The 22,301-nt window shown below is 35.2% G+C and overlaps 1 protein-coding gene across 1 annotated transcript in view; it reads left to right on the top strand.

The window, feature by feature from the left end:
* Positions 1-22,301, top strand: part of LOC130228626 (N-alpha-acetyltransferase 15, NatA auxiliary subunit) — a 31,485-nt gene that overhangs the window by 8,087 nt on the left and 1,097 nt on the right. Inside the window, exons 3-19 of the mRNA XM_056457057.1 lie at positions 1,073-1,177; positions 3,674-3,831; positions 4,510-4,644; positions 7,909-8,062; positions 8,218-8,337; positions 10,317-10,412; positions 10,499-10,605; positions 10,689-10,761; positions 11,700-11,869; positions 12,210-12,362; positions 12,768-12,896; positions 15,270-15,483; positions 15,568-15,761; positions 15,943-16,051; positions 18,941-19,039; positions 19,192-19,335; positions 19,430-19,527. Of these exons, the coding sequence (XP_056313032.1) occupies positions 1,073-1,177; positions 3,674-3,831; positions 4,510-4,644; positions 7,909-8,062; positions 8,218-8,337; positions 10,317-10,412; positions 10,499-10,605; positions 10,689-10,761; positions 11,700-11,869; positions 12,210-12,362; positions 12,768-12,896; positions 15,270-15,483; positions 15,568-15,761; positions 15,943-16,051; positions 18,941-19,039; positions 19,192-19,335; positions 19,430-19,527 (2,258 nt within the window). The remainder of the gene's footprint in view (positions 1-1,072; positions 1,178-3,673; positions 3,832-4,509; positions 4,645-7,908; positions 8,063-8,217; positions 8,338-10,316; positions 10,413-10,498; positions 10,606-10,688; positions 10,762-11,699; positions 11,870-12,209; positions 12,363-12,767; positions 12,897-15,269; positions 15,484-15,567; positions 15,762-15,942; positions 16,052-18,940; positions 19,040-19,191; positions 19,336-19,429; positions 19,528-22,301) is intronic.

The following is a 22,301-nucleotide window of genomic DNA, read 5'->3' as shown; positions in this document are numbered from 1 at the left end:
GATGCTATTAGCCTGGTGATGAGCGGTGCCTGGATTTCTCCAAATGTAACACCTGGCATTCACTCCAAAGAGTTAAATTTTAGTCTCATCAGACCAGAGATTTTTGTTTCTTATTGTCTGAGAGTCCTTCAGATGCCTTTTGGCAAATTACAGGTGGGGAGTGGCTTCCGTCTGGCCACTCTACCAAACAGGCCTGATTGGTGGATTGCTGCACAGATGGTTGTCCTCCTGTAAGTTTATCCTCTCTCCACAGAAGAATGCTGGAGCTCAGACAGAGTGACCATCAGGTTATTGATCACCTCCCTGACTAAGGCCCTTTTCCTCCGATCACTCAACTTAGATGGCCGGCCAGCTCTAGGAAGAGTCCTGGTGGTTCCAAACATCTTCCACTTACGGATGATGGAGGCCACTATGCTCATTGGAAATTTCAGAGCAGCAGAAATTTTTCTATAACCCTCCCCAGCCTTGTTCCTTGAGACAATCCTGTCTCGGAGGTCTACAGACAATTCCTTTGCCTTCATGCTTGGTTTGTGCTTTGACATGCATTGTCAACACTGGGAGCTTATATAAACAGGTGTATGCCTTTTCAAATCATGTCCAATCAACTGTATTTATCAGAGGTGGACTCCAATTAAGCTGCTGAAACGTCTCAAGAATGATCAGTGGAAGCAGAATGTACCTAAGCTCAATTTAGAGCTTCACGGCAAAGGTTGTGAATACTTATGTACATGTGATTTTATTATTTTTTTTCAGGTTTTTTTATTTTTAATAAATTTGCAACAATTAAAAATATATATATTTTTTTACATTGTCATTATGGGGTGTGGTGTGTAGAATTTTGAGGAAATAAATGCATTCAGTCCATTTTGGAATTAAAAACATAAATATGGAAAAAAGTGAAGTGCTATGAATACTTTCCGGATGCACTGTATTATAATAAAAGCCATACATACTGTGCCTTTTAATAAAGCATTACTGATGTAAAAAAAAGCAGGTTTTATCCCTAATATTTGTCCCTTTTCAGTTTACTAGAGGTTTATGAGTAAAAGGTTAAAGGTTATGCTCATTGTAGAGACGCTGGCGATGAAGGGCTTGACGCTAAACTGCCTGGGGAAGAAAGAAGAAGCCTATGAACTTGTCCGCCGAGGACTCCGAAATGACCTGAAGAGCCACGTCTGTATCCTTGGAGCTTGAGACCATTACATGCTATTAAATGCTTTCATTTAGATATTTAAATGCATTAACATTCAGTATTCAGAACAGAGAGTGTGGTTATGGTCCATGTGTTGGAATGAGTTTGTTTCCTCATGTTCACAGCAGCAGAATTAACACTTGTCTCAGTTTGAAGCCTGTCGCTGGCGGTGGGACGCTGGATCTCCGCCAAGATTCCTGCCCCGTGTCTGACCATGATGCACAGTGACACCATGAACTGTTTAGAAAGCCAAACACACAGTGCAGTGTTTCCTCGCTGACAGCCAAATGCTTCACATCCACAGAAAATTACCATTTTATAATATAATAGGCCACTTCAGGACTTTAATATATTGTTTTATTGGCTTTCTGTATATAGTAAAATATCAAGAAATGAACAAACCCTGCACTTTCCTATGAGCCATCCATTGTTCAAAGATTTTAAACCTACCATAGCAGTGTTTCCCCCACCATTATATTAGGGGGCGCCCCACCCCCAATGGCTTTCCCCGCCCCCCCCCTTGAAGTCAAGTTAATTGTATTTTATATATTGCGCCAGATCACAACTTCTTTTAATAAACAAGCTAAATAGCCGTATGTAATATCTTATTCACACAACAACATGTGATTTCTGTCTCTACATGGTCGTGCGATTACAAATTTCTGCTCTCTGAAGCGCACATGGTGGAGTTCTACATAGCCACTCTCTGCTGTATAGAAATGAGAGAGAGCGCGCGCCACATCTGACAGGACCGAAGACACGCGTGCACTCCCGTATATTAGGCATAGCCTATAGCAGCCAAAACAAAGGTAAATGATGTGTGAGAGCGTAATGTGCCTGCGTCACCGCAGCTAAAATATATACAGATGCGATGGGAGCTCTGTTTAGTTTACTGGCGCGCCTTGCGCGAGTGATGTTCTCTTTGTTGCTAGTGCAGCCATTGTATTTCCAGTGTTTTGAGGTGCTGTGCCAACCTGACCTCTCCCGGAAGCTCCCCGAGTCACCCACAAATTTAGGTCCCCATAATCCCCCAAAATGAGTTAAAATACTCACTAGAGTGAATGAGCAAGACAAACCGATTGCGAGAGGCACAGTGATGTTCTATGCATTACATTTCTTCGGTTAAATGAATAGAGCAGTAAAGATATTGTGAATGCAACCCCCCCCCCCCCTCATTAAGTGATCTGTTGTCAATAGTTGTAGACGAGACGAGACGAGACGTGTAGATGTAGACCATTTGAATGGTCCTACATGTATTTACGCCTTTTTACGTATAACAACTGAAATTCTGTTTTGACTATTGCAAATTCACTAAAAGCTGGCTGGAATTGTTAGATAAATAAAACTTTATTTTTTAACAATAATATTTAATAATATAAATTCTTGAAATACACTCATTGCTATAAACATCTTGGCTGTCAGAGAAGTATACTTAAGTAAAGGTCAAGTATAAAAGTATACTTTTATTTAGTAAGTAATTAAGCCCAAGATACTCTGCAGTGACAAAAGCTGCACACTGTGGATTAAAAAGACATATAAATAAATGTAATTTTTAGCTTTTACGGTTGTACAGTTCAAATAATTGTTCAGTTTTTTTTTTTTTTTACTGCTGTCATTAAAAGAAATAAATTAACACCATGACTCCTTGTGTCGGTGTTTGTCCGAACAGTCGTGCCATCCCATTAATCTCAGGTTTGGAACAATTTAAAAAGGCAGTTCTACTTTGTGATGAACATTTTTTTGGATTCTGGATCAGATGACTTCATATTAACAGTATTATGGTAATTGTGTTGCTTCATAATTGGCATACAAAACTTACCATTTTGATTGTCGTTGTTTGTGCTTTTATTTCAAGAAATTCCCAACACGAGTCATTAATAACAGCAATCAATGATTGAACGGGAAGCATGTGATGTGTTTCTTGACTATGCGTAAATCGTATAAACTGAGACAGCGACTATTGTAACAGTCAAAAAAAAAAAAAAGGGTTGTCAACCTGACATGCATACAGATGTTTAATAGTCAGCCCTGAAACCTTTTTAAAGTGTTATCTAAAAGTCGCCATAAATTTTACACGTTTTTCTATATTGTTTTTAAACGTTTTACTCTAATCTGCCTTGACGTCAAAACACCGACCAAACAATTATTAATATGTAAGGAGAAAAAAATGTATTCAGTTAAATGAAATTTTTTACAAAAGACAGCTTAAACACTATATTATATTTTTATGAATTTAGATTGCATTATTATAAAATGTAAGCCAATTTAATTAGGTAAGCCTCTCACCTCAAACCTATCATCCCTTCATCTCTCCCCACCTCCCATCAACTGGCTTAATGTGAAGGTGCAGGTGTTTTAGACCTTGTGAATTTTAGTGATATTTTTTTTCTGGGCTCAATTCTGTACTGACATCAGTCCTCTAATGTTGCGTTTTGTCCTTGCACTGTTTTTTTTTTTGCTTTCCTTAACATGAAATTTTAGGTTGGCATGTGTACGGCCTGCTCCAAAGGTCTGACAAGAAGTACGACGAGGCTATTAAGTGTTACAGAAACGCATTGAAATGGGACAAAGACAACTTGCAGATCCTTCGAGATCTGTCTCTACTGCAGATCCAGATGAGAGACCTGGAGGGGTACAGGGTGAGTGTGTGTGTTTCCTCGCTGCGTTTTTGTGTTTTGCAGCACAGTTTAGCATTGCCAGCACAGAACAAAATACATTTTAAAAGTCTAAGAACTGAAATGATTTAATATTGTGGTTGTTAATATTAATAATAATAATAATAATAACTTGTAAAACACACACAGCGTTGGTGGGCAGGAAAGACTTCTATCTAACGTGTATACAATCCTACCAACCTTAAGCTTTTGAACAACTGTGTGTTTTTTTTATTGTTGAATCTGTTTTATGTGCTTTAATATGTAACTATTATGTACTTAAATATGTAAAATATCAGGTTAATAGATTAATTGTGTTAGCCAAGTTTTGAACAGTGTTAGGTTAAAAAACAAATACAGGTCAAAAACAGGGCAGTGACTCAGCAATGTCATTTTCCCGTCTTTTGTTTCTTTGTCTTCTGCGATGTGATAAAGTTGCTGTTTAATGTTTCATGCCTTCCGGCTACTCTGATACCTGCTTTTACCACTGAAATGAAAACCTGTCAGATTTGAGCTTTGTGCAGTCTGGCTTCACTGTTTTCTGTCTTAAACTCTTCTTTGATGCATTGTTTTGAAAGGGATCCTGTGTTTCCTCTGCGTTCAGCAAAGCGTAAACTTTTATAATGGGAATGTCTGATTGTCATTGTTTTAAATGTCTTACAGGAGACGCGGTATCAGCTGCTGCAGTTGCGTCCTGCCCAGCGGGCGTCGTGGATTGGTTATGCCATTGCGTATCATCTTTTAGAAGACTATGAAATGGCTGCTAAAATCATTGAGGAGTTTAGAAAAACACAACAGGTAAATACAGGCATGACTGGTTCTTAAAGTGAGTCTGTAATTATTCTTGATGGACTGTCAAAATTAGGTATGGGCGATGTTGAAACATTGCGATGGACGATGCATATGAAGGGGAGACAGCACCTGTAATGAAAAGGAAAGGGAATCGTGACGTTTTTTATATTTATTTCAAAGTGTTTTCATGCCTAAACAAAGTGAAAGCACAGAACAGACTCTCATTTAAAAGCAAGGGGCGGCCCCTGGTGGTTCATCAGTATAGGTTGCGTATAGGGAGGATCGGCTCTTTAATGTTTATTTGCTACCACTCAGAGAAAGACTGAAAATATGGGAAAAATACGAGAAAATACCTTTACGGGATGATAGCAGGATAGAACTGTAAAATACGGGAGAATCCCAGGAAAAACGGGAGGGTTGACAGTCACAATCACACACATCGCGAAATGCAGAAGTTTTTTCTTTCCATTTGGCGTGCGTTATTAAATTCCATAACACTCTGACCCGTCCTTACTCCTTATTTGCGTCTAATACCCATGTTTGTCACGGGGGCATAAAAATGAAATGTTCATAAGTAAAAGTGAAACTGCCGAACTGCAGTTAAAGTCAGGCATCTTGCTGATTTGATTCAGAAGGGCACTTTTTTTTTTTGTCAGACGGCTCACCGGTCAGGTATACATCCGCGCTAAAATATCAAGGTGAAAGTCATCATAGCTTGCGTAGAATAGACCCAGCTCCCAACCCAACTTTGAGAATACATTAAAGGCGATATATATTTTTTTATCACACGATAGGAGTCTCGCGTTAATGCCAATAACGGCCCACCACTAACATTAATACAGTTTGAATTGATCATTTATTTATGTATTTATAACAGTTTTATTTTATTAAAGTTTTATGCAACATTTTACTTTTAATAGTAACTAAATAATTCAATAATTTTATAAATTAACAAATTCTCATAATGTCTACACAAATATTAAAAACTGCCAGAGACGGGTTGCTCAGGTACTGTTAGTACTAAAGAAAGTTATTTATTTATTTTAGGATTTAAATTTTTTTATAAATTAAACAAGACATGTTATATATGCTGTACTTCATGCGTCCCTGTTAGCTTGGGGTAGCTTTGAAAGAGCATGGGTTAGCAGGAGAGGTTAATGAGGTATTGTGAAGACTTCAACCTGACACTTCAAGTCAACAAAGGTAATACAATGGCACACAGTTATTGTGGCTGCCAAGATAAGGCTCCTACTTCCTCTCATTGGTTTGCAGCATAACAGGAAACTACAAGTTGGCAGGCAAAATAAATTATTTATTGACCCCCCTTCCCCCCCAACACTTTTTTCTTAATATTTTTCAATAACGACACTTAAACTCTTGTGTTGGTATGCGTTTCATTTTATTTTTGACAGGTAATTTGCTATTTAAGCTATAAAATTAGAATGCTAAATTTAATATCAAATGGCAGCTTTAACAACAGAGACTCATCACCTGTGGTGCTTCTGTGAATGGAGAGGGAAAATTATAAAAAAATATATAGTTTCTTTTGTTAAAAACACCCAAATCTTTTTTGGGGGGAGAGAAGGTTATACATAAAAATACAATAATACAAAAATAGATGTTCCATTTAGCCTATAATGACAGTAATTGCAGAACTTGTCTTATGCTCTTGAGATGTTTTACTGAATCCACGAGTGAAGAAAAAAGCCTTCATGTGAAATTATTTGTATGCCGAATTATATATGTAGCTTACGTTTCTGTAAAAAATAACATTCAATAAAATGCAGTGGATCTGAAAGTTTAGTTGAACTTTGTTAAATTTGCATATAGTACAAAATTTGAAGATTTAGCGGCATATTTGTGTGGCCACATGCAGCTATCTGAACAGAAAATGCATGAAGTGAAACTGGAAAAAAAGAAACCCTAAAACTTTCAGTAAGTGGTGGTTAGTCCTTGTCTAAATGAGTAATTCATCAAAATTCAAATAACTGTTATTATAAGGAAAACAAGAATCAAGTATTGAGCTCAGTGGCTCTTTTAAATACAAAAGACATTACATTTTAATACATTACATTTCGTCACCTTGGAATATTGAGCTTCAAAGTTTTTGCATTCCACATAGCAAACAATGTGTGTAACATTTGTTTTTTAAATAAAGTCTTAAAGTGTAAACAACTTATAAAAGTTGTCATTTAATAAGAATAGGTCAATAACTCCATTTTGACAAAAATGTCTGATGGAACCTTATAATTCTAAGGTGATGATTTGTTAACCCAGTAAAGCCTTTTTTACTCTGAATCCAGAAAATATATGAACATGATTTGTCCTCACCTGAGACTGATGCAGAGTAGGGATGGCACAGTAAGGATTTTTGCACTCTTCCTTGTAATCATGAATTTGAAATTGAAAGCATTGTAAAATGTGTTCCATAAGTTGTGCAGTAATATCGACTAAAGCAAGAGTGAAATTGATTGCTGAGCAGTGGCTTATATATACATCGGTATACGGTATAAATTAGGGCTGTGCAATTAATCGAAAATCCGATTTCGATTTTGGCTTCTAAATCATATACCGCATCATATACCACCCCCTTTCCAGTTGTACACATTTGTTGTTCTGCAAAGCTCAGTTCAGACACTTCTACACAGATTAAAGTGACATTTAAAGTCTTAACTAGGTTAATTAGGCAAGTTATTGTAAAACGATGGTTTGTTCTGTAGACTATGGAAAAAAAATAGCTTAAAGGGGCTAATAATTTTTACCTTTAAAATGGTGTTTAAAAAATTAAAAACTGCTTTGATTCTAGCCGAAATAAAACAAATAAGACCTTCTCCGGAAGAAAAAATATTATCAGACATACTGTGAAAATTTCCTTGCTCTGTTAAACATCATTTGGGAAATATTTAAAAAAGAAAAAAATTCGAATAATTCTGACTTCATATAAAAGAAAGAAAGAAGGAAAAGTTCTACTCTTCCAAATTAACTGAAGGCTCTTCTTTATGTGATCTAAAACAAGTTGCCAAGTGAGAAAAACAAATCAGTACAACCTTTTACAGTGTATCGTATTTTTAAAAGTTCTGTAAGCAATTCCTTAAAGGTTGGAGGAAATTTTTCCTTCCATCTGAGCAATATTAATCTTCTGGCTGAAGTGTAGCAAGGTCAATCATGTTTTTCTTGCATATTTATTCTCTATTAATGTGTGTCTCTTTTTTACGGTCATCTTGAATATGACCTTTGAGGTTTTTTTTTTTTGTTGTTATTTTTCTTCAGACATCGCCTGATAAGGTGGATTATGAGTACAGTGAGCTGCTGTTGTATCAGAATCAGGTCCTGAGAGAAGCAGGACTCTTTAGAGAAGCTCTTGAGCATCTCACCACCTACGAGAAGCAGATCTGTGATAAACTGGCCGTGGAGGAAACCAAAGGTACGTCAGCACAATTTTTTTTTTTTTCATTTGTCCTGCTTCCTTATGTGTGCTGTTGCATGATTATTTCGCTTTTCCAGTTCACAGTTTGCTTGTCTAGCAGATTAACTTCCTGTTTGTGATGGCCTGTGGAAAATGTTCGTTCTTGTGTGTAGGTGAGCTTCTGTTGAATCTGGAGCGGTTTGAGGAGGCGGCAGATGTGTACAGAAGACTGCAGGAGAGGAATCCGGAGAACTGGTTGTATTACCACGGCCTGGAGAGAGCCCTCAAGCCTGGTATGCAAGAAAACTGATTCGCTGGGAAAGTTTTGAACCATTTGTAGGCAGGGTTTGTACGGGTGCTGAAAATCCTGGAAAATGCTGGATTTTTAATATAGTGTTTACTAGGGCTGTGCAATTAATTGAAAATTTGGTTTCGATTTTGATTTTCGCTTTTAACGATTATGAAAAAAAACATTAATCGAGATAAACGATTATTGTATCATATACCACCCCCTTTCCAGTTGTACACATTTGTTGCTCTGCAAAGCTCAGTTTCACGTGTACTGTAATGTACCTTTTGCAGCACGGCATGCACATCGTTTATTGATGTACATTCGAATCATTCATGTTTGTAAAAGCGCGAATGATACTGCATGCTGTTGTGTGTGTACATGTGCTCAGACGAGAGAGCACACACATCTAACGTCATCTTAATGTGAGCGCTTTAATGGTCAAATGGGTGTCAAAACGCGGTGTTTAGTGAATAAGCCTCATTTGTGTAATAAACAAACGAGTTGAGGATCAAGACATGTGAAAGAGAAACCTTTAATCAGAACTGCACTGCTCTTAAAGTGACAGCGCACAATATTCCTGCTGCCGACTGTTTTTATCATTAATCAAATAACAAAAGGAGAAAATCACTCGCTGCTCTTGAATGAAGGACTTTTGTAGCTATAATTAAAGTTTTTTTTCTTATAGTGAAGATGCTTAAAGCACAGTTTGTTTCATATTTTTACTCTTGTATTTATTTCTCTTTCCTTATTTACAGGGGGGAAAATAACTGTATACATACAGTTAAAGTCAGAATTATTAGCCCTCCTGAATTATTACCGACCCTTTCCCCCAATTTCTGTTTAATGGAAAAGTTTTTTTTCAACCCATTACTAAACATAATTTAATAACTCATTTCTGATAACTGATTTGTTTTATCTTTGCTATGATGACAGTACATACTATTTTACTAGATATTTTCAAGATACAAGCATTCAGATTAAAGTGGGATAGTAAGGCTTAATTAGGGTAATTAGGCAAGTGATTGTATAACAGTAGTTTCTTCTGTAGACAATCAAAAATATATATTGCTTAAGGGGGCTAATAATATTGAAAAATATTATAGGAAATACTGTGAAAAATTCCTTGCTCTGTTAAACATAACTTGGAAATATTTCTTCAACTTCGACTTCAACTGATGATCGTTTCGAATAATCGTGATTACAATTATGGCCAAAATAATCGTGATCATGATTATTCCCATAATAGAGCAGCCCTAGTGTTTACAAGGTTGGAAAAGTGCTTGGATTTTGGACAAAGTGCTTGAACTTCTTGAATTTGAAATTGCAGCGCTCAAAATTGCAACCATTTTCATTGCAAATGCACCCGATATTTATGCGAGCTCAAAATGTATTTGGGAGCATTTGTGCGAGTGCATAAAATTGTGCCATGCGACTGGTTTTCATTGCAAAATGTTTACTTATTTAACAGACATTCAAGCAGAATGCATATTTGCACCTAAAACACCGAACGCAGCGCTCGGGAATAGTTTAAAACAGGTTGACATGTCAACGTGCTATAGTAAACAAAGCCTGCAATACCTGCCACGCCTTAAAGCTCTTCTGATTGGCCCACTGCTCTTGAACTAAACGCAAATGGATTGGCTAATATCAGCTGTCAATCATTTAATCCATGCCTTTCTTCAGATGAAAAAAATAAATAAAACATTTTGTAGTTTTTCTAAAATATTAATAGTTAAATTTGTCAAAAATGTAAAAAAATATTATGATTTCAACTGGACATGCTTTGTGGTTTTACAAAATATATATATTTTAACTACTAAAATAGAGTACAGAAATTATTTATTTATTTTATTTAAAGTTGAAACTAAATTATGGAAAAAAATAATCTGAATTTGAAAAAAAGATAAAACAGAGCCTCGAAATGCACATCAGCAACAATTTAACAGAACACCATTTTTATTTTATTATTATTTTTTTCAGCAAGTACAGAAGAAAAGTTGAAGATCTATGAGGAGGCCTGGGAGAAATACCCTAAAGGTCTCGTTCCTCGCCGGTTACCACTCAGCTTCCTGTCGGGTACGCATCTCTTCATCTGGTCTAAAACATCAGGTTCTTTTGTACATTTGTATTTGATTTTAAATTGAATTCTTCTCTTTGTTTAGGGGATAAGTTTCGGGAGTGTCTGGATAGGTATTTAAGAATGAACTTCAGTAAAGGCTGTCCTCCAGTCTTTACCACACTCCGATCTCTCTATCAGGACAAAGAGAAGGTGAGGAAACTCCATTACTGATACACATACCGACTGGGGTTTATATATTTAGAAGAGTTTTTCACATTTCACTTAAATCGCAGGTCTCTATAATTGAAGAATTAGTTGTTGGTTTTGAAACGTCGTTACGAAGCTGTCGAATGTTCAGCCCTGATGGTATGTTGAGTTTTCCTTTTTTCTGTTTCATGTTTTTAAATGTTATTAGTTTTTGTTCTTAGTATTTTACATTTGGAGTTATAGCGGTTCCATCCAAGTGGATAAAATTTTGCTTGATTTCAATTTACACTATAACGCCGAAACAAACAATGATTCACTAGCGCTTCGCAAAACATTGAAAAATGTAAACGGATCAAATTAAATCAAATATACAGTAGTCAACATTTGAAGTAGGTCAAAAATGTTTTTCTAAATGATTTAAGACAACTTTGGTGAAAGGTGATCCTCTTCAAATGTTGACCTCTTTATAATAAATACTGCATATTTTATATTGTCTATATGGTGTATAGTACGCTATTAACAAAGTATATTTTATATAATTATTTTAAATATGTTTTACTGTTTAATTTTTAATGATTATAATTTAGATATGTTTTTCGAGGGGTCAGAAATTAAAAAAGGGGTTCTCAAGCAACTAAAGTCTAAATTAATATAATTAGTTAAATAATTATTTTATTCTGTACATAAGACTGTGTCCTCTTTAAATTTATATTTATTTTTTTCTGACCAAACAGTATTTATTATTATAGATATCATGATTTACTTAAATAGTTCATTCAAATTCTTTTCAGTGTAACAGTAAAATCAAAGCTGTTGGCATTATAAAATAAATGGATTGTCTGGAATATTTTGAAATATTTGCAGAAATTGTAGAAGAGCAAAGTGGAGCCCTGAAATCTTAAATGATTAATAATCTCTTTTTATATATACTTTTATATCTTTTTTTTAGGAAAGAGAGAAGAAAAGAAAAAAAAAGATTGAAAAAAGAAAGAGAATGCAATAAAACATTGGAACTTACATGAATATAAATGACAAATGCTATGACCTTCCTCATTTATTTTGGCGTAATTAATATTACCTGATTTGTTTCAATGTAGATGATGGTAAAGAGGAGCCACCCACCACGTTACTGTGGGTGCAGTATTTCCTAGCCCAACATTATGATCAGATCGGCCAGCACAGCATGGCTCTTGAAAACATCAACGCTGCCATTGAGAGCACACCGACTCTCATAGAGCTCTTCCTCATTAAAGCCAAGATATACAAGGTAAGGTATTAAACACTGCATGCTAGCTACCTTTTCTTTCTTTCTTCCTCCCTTCCTTCCTTCCTCCCTTTATTTCTTTCTTTCTTTCTTTCTTTATATATTTGTATACATTTTTCAAAAGATTTGCTCTACTTTATGAAGGAAACCCAACTATTGTCACATTGTGCAGATGCTTTTTAGTCAGTCTCTATTGTGCTATTTAAGTGCTTGATTGCAATATCTCATTTGTCTCACTAAAAGGTGTGACTGATTATAAGAACATTTGAATATTAATCATTTAGTTTGTCAAATATCTCTTAGCTTCATTGTTTTTTCATTTATGTGTGTTTTCTTGGCTCAGCATGCTGGGAACATACGAGAAGCAGCTCGCTGGATGGATGAAGCTCAGGCTTTGGACACCGCCGACCGCTTCATTAACTCCAAATGCGCCAAGTATCTTCTTAAAGCCGGCCTTGTCAAAGAGGCTGAGGAAATGTGCGCCAAATTCACAAGGGTAAGGAGAGTTTGAGTACACATGCAGAGGTTCATTCATTCATTTCCTTCAGCTTAGACGCTTTATTCATCGCCACAGTGGAATGAATCTTATCCAGCATATGTTTTTATACAGTGGATGCCCTTCCAGCTGCAATCCAGTACTGAGAAACATCCATACACACTCATTCACACACATACACTACGGCCAATTTAGTTTTGTTCAATTTACCTATAGCGCATGTCTTTGAACTGTGGGGGAAACCAGAATTCCCCGGAGGAATCCCTTTGGAGAACATGCAAACTCCACACAGAAATGCCAATTGATCCAGCTGGGACTCAAACCAGTGACTTTCTTGCTGTGAGGCCATGCAGAGGTTATTGTTTGTAGGGGTTTATTTAACTGTGGTGTTATTCTGTGTTATAGGAGGGAGCATCTGCGGTGGAGAATCTGAATGAGATGCAGTGCATGTGGTTCCAGACCGAATGCGCTCTGGCTTATAAATCCATGAAGAAATGTGGAGAAGCACTCAAAAAATGCCACGAGATTGAAAGGGTCAGTGTTTCTCTGCTTTTAAAGAAAAGATTGGATGTGTTGCTTGCACTCCTAAAGACCTTTTAATTATTATTTTATTTAAATTTTGAGTGCAAATCATACTTTTAAAAAATATACATGTTTTTTTTTTTATATACGATTTATGGCCTAAAAGAATTTAATAATACTGAGGTATTTATGCTTGGGTTTACAAATTTTTTCTCCGGGTGTCCTAGGGGTCTTAAAGTAATAAAAGTTGCTAAATGAATTATGGGAAATTTAAGGCCCTTAGAAGGTATTAAAAAGTCTTAATCTTGCTTTTACGAGGTCTTAAATTTTGTTTAAGCGTTATCCAAAGTGTCAGACTCCAGAAAAGCATAAATATATTTATTTTTCTCGATCCACGCGATTGTTTCAGGTGGGTGCCTCTGGCTAAGCTCCTCTGTCCGGGTGATGTCATGTAATTTGCGACAAACGTGGGAAGGTGATGTGATGCTCTACATGTAGCAAAACAGATGGCAAATTGGGAAAATAAAAGTTTGCGTACTCCTGGTTGGAGAGAGACGAGTTTAAACAGTGGCTGAAGCCTGTCATCCACGTAATTTATTATTTCAAGCTTTGTTTCTTCCGAGCTTATCTGAGTTCTGTTGCATGGTTGTGCTGCTTTGATTTATTTAACTTCAACTGTTTATTAGGTGAAAGGTTTGATACTGATTAGAACTTGAAGTGGCGATGGGGTCTTAAAATATTTTGAGGTCTTTAAAAAGTCTTAAAAAGGTATTGAAATTACCTTTAAGATTCCTGCATATATCCTATTTCTGCTAACCTTGAGGTGAACATTGTTTTTAAGAAAATTAACACTGCATTTGAGTTTGCATTGCACACATTTCCACCATGAGCCTTTGTGGTCTTTACTTTCAGTTTAAAATAATGTTTGTGGTTTTGACTTAAAATTAAATCAAATTTTTTTTTAAAGATTGTAACTTTTTTTTTTTAAACCGATTTTTAAAATATTTTTTAAATCATTTGATTTCGGCACAACTGTAATATATATTTTACTTTTTTACAAATGTAAAATTACAAAGCTTATGTTTCGAGTTGCTGGAAAGTTAATGCATGTGCTGCAGTTTCAGACAGTTGCACTGGTTTATTTAATTAATTTAGATGTATATTGAGCAACTATAAATTTTTGCTTTAATCTTATGCACTGCTGGTTATAGGCAATTTGCACTGTTTTCCAAGCAGGTCATTTTTATTACATCTTTGCAATAGCTGGTGACTGAAAAATTATACCAAATTTGGCCGTGAAACTATGTGCAAATTAAGGAAACCTAGTTTGTTCTTTTTTTCTTATTAATTTTTTCTTCTTTTTTCTTTCCTTTTCTTTCTTTATTTTTTCTCTTTCTTTTCAATTTCATTATTTTTCTTATTCTTAATAATAATTCAACTGATAAAAATGCAGTTCAAGATGATCAAGATCATTTTTTTTGTTCCATTTATTTGTTGTCTGTCTTTTTTTTATTTAATACTACTACTACTACTACTACTAATAATAATAATAATAATAATAATAATAATTCAAATGCTGACATTTTTCTTGTTTTTTTTTTTAAGGGAAATAAGAAGAGATTAATTTTTAAATGTGAGAATTCTTTTTAAAGGAAATGTGTATTCTGATTTTCTGAAAGCATTTGCAAAATTTGTGTTGCCTTTCTAAAAACTCGGGGATGCCTTATATTTAACATCCAACGAGTAAAAGTCCCTGATTTAGATTTTTTTTTCCTTTTAGTTTCAGCATATCATAATATGTAAAGCATGATTTGTAGCTTCTGTTAAATCTCACTTCTCACTGATGCTGCAGTCAGTGAAGAGAACTTATTCAATAGACAATTGCTTTTTCCCTATTTTCCTTTTTTTGTTTTTTATTCCTTTTTTATTAATAATAATAAGGATGATGATGATAATATTAATTGAAATGATAAAAAATAAATCATTTAAGAAAAATCACTATGCTGTAAAAAATAATATTTATTTAGAAATATAATACTTTTACTGTTGAGCAGCATGTACAAAAACACTGTTATCTTGAGCTGATCATGTCAAAAGATCACAGTACTGCACCTCAGATTATACAGTTGTAGAGTTAGAAGACTTGATTCTGTAAAGCATATTGTGTGCTCCGGCATTGTTAGAATGAATAAAAGCCAAATGCCGAGGGACATTGTTCTAAATACTTTTGGCATTTGGTGAGAGTTAATAATAGACCATGACCTTGATATATCTTGTGTATATTGTGCCTGTTTGTTGTATTATCATGGCTTTGTGTGCTGAATTGACTTCCTCATATGATACTTTTCACAGTTATTGACTCAGTCATGCATTGCTTTCTTCCAGCACTTTGTAGAGATAACAGATGACCAGTTTGACTTCCATACGTACTGCATGCGGAAGATGACGCTGCGTTCCTATGTTGACCTGCTCAAGCTGGAAGACGTGTTACGAATGCACCCGTTTTACTTCAAAGCCTCACACACCGCCATCCAAATCTACCTCAACCTGCACGACAACCCGCTAACAGATGACAGCAAAGAGCTACAGGCCGATACTGGTAAATTCACTGAGGCTAATCACTCAAGTGTGTGTGTTTTCTGAAGGAAGTGTGCTTAACGTTGGCTTACGTTTTCTGAAATAGGGAATCTGACTGACAAAGAACTGAAAAAATTAAGGAATAAGCAAAGGCGAGCGCAGAAAAAAGCACAGCTGGAGGAGGAGAAGAAGAACGCAGAGAAGGAGAAACAGTTGAAGAACCAGAAAAAGAAAAAAGAGGATGATGACGAAGAGATTGGCGGGCCTAAAGAGGAACTCATACCAGAGAAACTGGCCAGGGTGTGTTTGTTTTGCCACATTTGTGGAAGTTGCGGATTCAGATCTGGATCTAGAAAGTTTTCCAACACAGTTCTTTGTTTTATTTTATTTTATTAGAAACTGAAGGGGAATTTGAAGAAACGCAAAAGCTGTTTTTGTGCACGCGAATAACAAGCTTCTCTGTTTCTCTTTTGTTTGGCAGGTGGAGAACCCATTAGATGAAGCTGTGAAGTTCCTGACACCGCTGAAAAACCTGGTGAAGAATAAGATAGAGACACACCTTTTGGCCTTTGAGATCTACTTTAGGAAAGGTACATCATCACAGTTGTGAACTTCATGGTCTTTTAAAAAAAAAAGATCTCAGATGGAAATTCACCCCATATGACTCTAAATTACAACAAAACAGTTTCAATGTGTTTTTCGTGAATGAGTTAAATTGAAATATCACTATAGGTGTCACTATAGACTTAAAGCTTACGTTTGATGCCCATAAGACTATTAAGACAAATTAAAACTTCTTTTGTATGATAAGACTATATCTCTTAAAGCAGCGCAAATGTTTGTGCATGCTATGATATTAATACAAATGTCTTATTGTGCAATTATCTGGTGTCAAGCTACTCAGTCAGTTGTTAAGCCTCTAATGTCACTTTACAAACAAACGTTAAAAGTAATAAATCAGTCAATCATTGTCAAATTCTTAAAAAATAACTTAAGTTTTGAGTTTTTTTTTAAGTTTTCATTTTTTAAAACCATGTTTGAGTGTGTACATGGGCTTGCCCATAAGGTAGTTTGTGAGTTGTTATATAACAGTGATGGGGTAAAGACTAGAAGAGCAGTAAGTGGGAATTGTAGAATCCGCAGATGCAGAACCATATAAAGTTACTGTTGATTTAAAGTTACAAACAGAACCTCCAGTTTTTTCTGTAAAGCTGAAACAATGATTGAAATCTTTACAGCAGTGTGAACATCAAGTATTATTCTTTCAGCTTGGTCAGGTTTACATTAGGGTTGTCATGAGACCATTAATTAATCTTACTATACAATACTAGTATCACCATACCAAGTAGTACTGCGATACTGTAATTCATAACTCAAATTATATAAAAAAATGTCAGAAATACTATATTTTATATGTTATAACAGGCCTGCTTGAATGTAATTCATAATTCCTCTCAGGCCAAAAAGTATTATTTGCACCCCACGTCACCTAAAATTTAGTCATTCTTTTTGTTTCTTTTGTAGATTACTGACCAACAAAAAAAAACATTAAAATAAACAAATTATATCAAATGAAATTTTGCTACAAATTTTGCTTTTTTCCCCAAAAAAGTTAGCCCATGTGAAGTGGTCCAAAATTTGTTTCAATGTTTCCTGTTGCTATTTGGGGTTTTTCATAAATTTTTTTTTCCCAGTCTTATCAAGTAACAATGCAAATTAATTAAAAATTTAATTTGCGAGTCGCTCTTTTAAAGAGTTTGATATGGTTGTTGTAGCTACTAAATCATATTAACAGGAAGAGAAATTAACCGATTTAGATGTGCTTTCGAAAACGTGCAAATTCTACAGTTTTGTGAGCTTAAAGTGCTCTACAATTAAAATAAAATGGTTTATTGTTGCACGAACGTGTGAGCATTTTACTGACTTTTCAACATGCAACATTATTTATTGTAGATGAATTATTATTGACGATACTACCGTTTACAAACTACAGTGGCACCGGCAGCATTTTGGAGCCATAGTATCACAATACTACCATAGTACTGATAAACCGTGGAACCCTAGTTTACATTTCTCTTTAGTATGCAGATTGACTTACATTTTATGTTGCTGGCTCTGTATATACTGTACATGTTTATTGTATTGTTTTTGTGGTGTTTTTTTTTTTTAATTCGAAAAATCTTTTTAATGTAAATCCTGACCAGGGACGAGGGATGCAAATTATGTGCGCGGCATCGGTTGTCTTTGTATAACAATGTCAAGTGTATTGTCCCTATTAAATAAGCAAACAAATAATAAAAATAAATGTTCCAAAATAACAGGAAAAAGTTTAGATTGTTACCATGTCTTAAGACATTACTGCATTGACCCCTTTTATTTAAAAATACTGAGAAATTGATTGTATAAAATACAATAACTACAATATAAGTTAATCCCATAAAATGGATTTAATTAATGATTCTTTAAAGGTGTAACTTGTTATTGCTTATAAATTCCTCATGTATATTGATTTATCAACAAAATTCAGTGATCAAAGTGTTTTAGATAGGGAGTAAAGTTTATTTAAGATTTGTTTTCTTACATTGATGTAACTTTAACACTTTAAGGCAGGGGTCACCAATCCCGGTCCTGGAGGGCCGGTGTTCCTGCAGGGTTTAGCTCCAACTTGCCTCAACACACCTGCTTGATTGTTTCAAGAATACCTAGTAAGACCTTGATTAGCTTGTTCAGGTGTGTTTGATTAGGGTTGGAGCTAACATCTGCAGGACACCGGCCCTCCAGGAACAAGTTTGGTGATCCCTGCTTTAAGGGATAGTTCACCCCAAAAAAATATATTTACCCTCCAGTAGTTACACATTTCTGTCACAAGTTTCTTTCTTTAGTTGAACACAAAAGAAGATATTTTGAAGAAAGCTGAAAAACTGTAACTATTGACCTCCATAGTATTTGCTTATCTTATCATGGTTGCAGGTTTCTTCAGATTATCTTTTTTTGTGTTCAACAGAAGAAAGAAACTTAAACTGATTTGTACTAAGAGAGGGTAAATAATGAGATTTAAAATTTTTAGGTGAACCATCCCTTTAAAGATGCTCTCCTAAATGCCTTGATCTAAAATGATCAAAACATATCATTGTTCAACTTTATGTAATGGTCATTTATATTTAAGGAGAATAAGAAGAAATTACTTGTTTAATTCCTTTTTTAAATGTGAGAAACCTTAAAAAATAAATGTGTATTTTGATTGTTAAAAAACATTTGCAAAATTTGTGTTCCCTTTTTAAAACCTCAGGTATTCCTTCATCATATCTAACAGCCAATGGATAAAAGTCCCTCATTTACAATAGTTTTTTCTGTTTATTTTTAACAATTGTTACGAAAGTTTTGTTTAAACGTATCACAGTATGTAATGCATTTGTAGCTCCTTCTGTTTAATCACACTTCTCGATTTTAATGTTCTTCGTCATCCAATTGCCACACAGAAAAGTTCCTGTTAATGCTGCAGTCAGTGAAGAGAGCTTATGCAATAGACCCCGACCACCCTTGGCTACACCAGTGTCTAGTGCGCTTCTTTAAAGGAGGTGAGCAAACCCAAATTGCCTTTTTTGCTATTAGTTTGGTTCGGTTTTATTTAGACTCGATCATTTGATCACTTTTGTCTCCTGTTTATTTTGACACCTCATTTGCCTTGTATGTATTTCTAATGGTTGATGATGTTTCACGCCTTTGACAGTGTCTGAAAGCAAAGATCTAGCAGAATCAGTCAGCATGGTGCTCAAGCAGGAAATCTCCAGGCTGTTTGGGGAAAGTAATGCGAAGAGTTTTAATCAGGCCTTCCTCACCAAGCACTCCAGTTCCATCCCTCACCGAGTAGCAGGTGCACATGTTCAACACTTTATACACACAGCTTTTTGTCAGCTGATGCTTTTACTGCATTTTGACCTGTTTTTTTTTTTTTTTATCCTTTACAGCTGCCAAAATGATGTACTACTTAGATTCTTCAACACAGAAGAAAGCTGTGGAACTGGCTATAGCACTTGACGAAGCACTCGACAACAGAAGTATTCAGGTATATATTGGACTACATGACTCTGTTTACACCAAGTTTTAACAAATAATGTCAATTTAAATCAGAAGTAGATAAGGGAGATTGCTGTTTATACCTGAAACTAAATAAAATCGAATAGCAATAACTGACGAACTGACATTTTGGTCAACAGATGAAGGCGAATTTAAAATGTTTATGGAGGGACAGTTTGTTAAAAGATCTTTTTTTTTATGGAAGGTATTACACAAACTACATGACATGAAGTCAAATACAAATGGGAAAGAGAAAAACAAACAACAGAAAAAGAACAAGACAGTCAGGTACAGCCATGTGTGTGTACATGTAAAGGTAACTGGATTGACGAGTCAAAGTGTATAAACAAAATAACATAAACATACAACATGCATAACAGTAGAAAGCATATCGTTACAGGTCATAAATAGTATCAAATAAGTGCAAGATATATAGATAGATAGATAGATAGATAGATAGATAGATAGATAGATAGATAGATAGAGTAAAATAAAAAAGAGCATTTATATTAATATTAAATTGATTTGATAAATATATCTGCTTGAAAGAACAAAGAATGATATAAATAACTGATTTGTTAAAAAGAATGCATTTTAAGGTGTTTATTTAGGCCTAATGTTACACCACAACTGTTAAATCTGAGCTTGTGTTGTTCAAACCTTAATATATTGTTTTTGCTAATTAGTTTTCTCAGAATTTTTAAAGATATGGATAATTAATAAATTATTATGAAACTAAATGGTGCATATGCACACAAACTTTTAATTTAAGCGATTCTGGTGAACTGTCATGCCATTACAAAATTGCAAAATTTCATTAAAAATCAGTTATGTTCACTGCCTGATTGATATACTTCATATGGATATCAAACCAGACAAGAAGCACATAATTAAATTCCCTTTTTCAGTGGCTTGTCAAATATGGAAATTTATTTTGCCACAGTATTTTTCAATGAAGTTTCCTGCTGTTTCTGACGCACTTGTTTACCTGGTCTTTTACTTCATTTTACGCTTGAACAACTTAATGAAAGCTTAGGTCCATTTATCTGATTATATTTTAATTACATTACAACATCAATGGTGTAAAAGAAACCTTACAAAATTGAAAATAGTGACACAAACCTTTCACTAGATGTTTATCGGTGCCTGAATAGCCCATTGGTTAGATTTTAGTCAACTAAATCAAAGATTATAGAATACACAAGACTCGTCACTCATATAGTTTTGAATGGGGAAAAGTGTAATGGTCAATATGGCGAATGAAGCCCTGCCTACTAGCACATGGAGCCAATCATCGATCGCTATAGGCTGATGTTTCTCTGAGGGAAGAAGCTCGGACCAGATGTGTGCTTTTATGAGAATTTTTGTCGTCAACAAACACACTGAAATCTCAGCGAATACTTGCTTCACAAACATAACAATATATCCACATAAAGCTTGAAATCTGTACTTTTAAATGAATCAAGTGCACTTGAAAACAAAAGATTTTTGGTTTTGTTATTTGTATGAAACGAATGCGAGGTACAGTCCGTCCTGTGAAACGCACATCACATGAGCGCAACCACTCAAACACCCACAAACCTGTAAACAAAGAGTCGCTTTCATTTTTGGAGGAGATTCGCAATCAAGACCAATTTGTGAGTTACTTTAAAAGACTAAAATGATCGGATAAAGCATTATCCAGTAGATCAGGAGTGTCCAAACTTTTTGGGCCGAGGGCCAAATGTAAAAAAAAAAAAACATTGTCCAGGGCCAAATATTACATACATCACACAGACACGCATATATATGTGTATATGGGTCGTTAGTTTGTTGGAATGTTTTGTTTTGTCACTACACTCGATCGGCTTAATCGAGCAGAGACCATCTCATTCAGGCGATCTCGGACCAATTGATTTGGCGCGGATGTGAGCGTGATTGCTGAATTCACAAATGCCAAACGAACTGCGCTAATGGGAGAAACGAGACAGATACCGAAACAAACGTCTATGTGTGAAAGCACCCTAAGATTGTATTTGCATGCAATTGACAGACAGTCGCAGCCTATCGGGCCAGTAACATTCTGTACACTGGCCTGAGCGTCTCGCACGCTGGCCCCGGAACATCGGGCAGTCTGTCGAGCCCTGAATCATGTTTCCATCAGTTTGTTAGGTTCGTTTTACTTTATAACAGGAACTGCTGCCTAATTGCAGGCATGTGATAGCGACGTCCGGTGGTTATTTATTGAATTACGTTCATTTTTGTATAGTGGGCCAGATTCTATTGATATTTATAAAAAGCCTCGCGGGCCGCCACAAAACTGATTGCGGGCCGCAGATGGCTTGCGGGCTGTAGTTTGGACACCCCTGCAGTAGATTGTAATGGGTAAAACTGCCATAAATGAGGTTGGTGTCGTGATCTCGTTGTTTTTGAGTGTGCATTAGCTTGGGCAACCTTAAAAATGTAATTCTAATGTAAATTCTTTTGAGAAATATGTAATGTAATCCTAAGCTTGGCAAATAGTTTTGGGAAATTTAAAGTTTCCCCATTCAGACAGAATGCCCGAGCATATTGCCCGAGATGTGTTTTAAAGATGGTCGCCGAGAGAAATGACTTGCCTTAAAGGAACTTTGACTAAATCTACTAGAGTACATTTAGTTGACTAAAATTGTATTCAATTTATTTGACTAAAACAAGACTGAAAATAAATGGCATTTTAGTCAAAATACTAAAACTAAATCAAAATTAGATGTTAGAATGAACACTTTTCACATGCTGGTTTAA

The sequence above is a fragment of the Danio aesculapii genome, chromosome 1, assembly GCF_903798145.1.
Source record: "Danio aesculapii chromosome 1, fDanAes4.1, whole genome shotgun sequence".
NCBI classification, from domain to species: domain Eukaryota; kingdom Metazoa; phylum Chordata; class Actinopteri; order Cypriniformes; family Danionidae; genus Danio; species Danio aesculapii.
This window is presented reverse-complemented; position numbering and strand designations above follow the sequence as displayed.